We start from the raw sequence: 745 nt of genomic DNA, 5'->3' as shown, positions 1-745 counted from the left end.
CCGCCTGCAGGGCCGCGAGGTCCCGTTGCTGTTTCTGCCGTCTGAGGTGCAGCCAGAGCCCAAGGCCGCGGCCCGGGGGCCCGACGCGGCGGCGGGAGAGGACGGCGCCGAGGAGGGGCGCGAGGGGGCGGAGCCCGGGGACGAGCAGGCGGCGGGGGAGGGGAAAGGGGACGCGATTGCGGCAGCGGCAGCGGGGGAGGGGGAGGGGGAGGCGGCCGAGGACGGGCGGCGGCGGCGGCGGGCGGCGAGCAAGGCGGAGGACAGCGCCGCGGGTGAGCTCCAGGGGGCCGTGGCGACGCAAAGGCCGGGCTGGCACGGGCTTGGGCACGACAGGGATATGGGTGTGGTGGGGTGCCGTGAACTGCATTTTTTTTGCCGTGTGAAGTGAGCTTGATGTTGTGGCGACAAGGGCTGGTATGCAGCAAACATTGCAGCTGGTTCCCTATTTGCCGGGCTCACATGAGCGCTTTGCGGCCGCCCTCGGTGCTGCCCCTCTTCGCCGGCCGCCCGCAGCAAGCGACCGCAGAGCCGGCGTCAGCGACGGGGGCGAGGGGCAGGAGGAGGACGAGGCAGACGAGGAGGATGACGAGGACGATGACGACGACGATGACGAGGACGACGACGGGCGCAAGCGGCGAGTGCGCTTCAAGAAGGATGGGACCCCTGGCCGCAAGCGCGGCGGAGGCGGCGGCCGCGGCGGCAGGGGCGGCGGCCGGGGCGGCCGCGGAGGCCGGGGCGGCAGGGG

At 73.8% G+C, this 745-nt stretch overlaps 1 protein-coding gene across 1 annotated transcript in view; it reads left to right on the top strand.

Moving 5' to 3' along the window:
• The window catches only part of MNEG_16347 (hypothetical protein), a gene marked incomplete at both ends in the record, with an annotated part of 2,151 nt that extends 1,768 nt beyond the window's left edge, over positions 1-383 (top strand). Inside the window, 2 exons of the mRNA XM_014035183.1 lie at positions 11-272; positions 334-383. Of these exons, the coding sequence (XP_013890637.1) occupies positions 11-272; positions 334-383 (312 nt within the window). The remainder of the gene's footprint in view (positions 1-10; positions 273-333) is intronic.
• Positions 384-745: the final 362 nt, after the last annotated feature.

Source organism: Monoraphidium neglectum, assembly GCF_000611645.1.
Source record: "Monoraphidium neglectum strain SAG 48.87 unplaced genomic scaffold scaffold06267, whole genome shotgun sequence".
Lineage (NCBI taxonomy): Eukaryota > Viridiplantae > Chlorophyta > Chlorophyceae > Sphaeropleales > Selenastraceae > Monoraphidium > Monoraphidium neglectum.
Note: the sequence above shows the minus strand (reverse complement) of the source record. Positions and strands in the feature narration are given on the sequence as shown.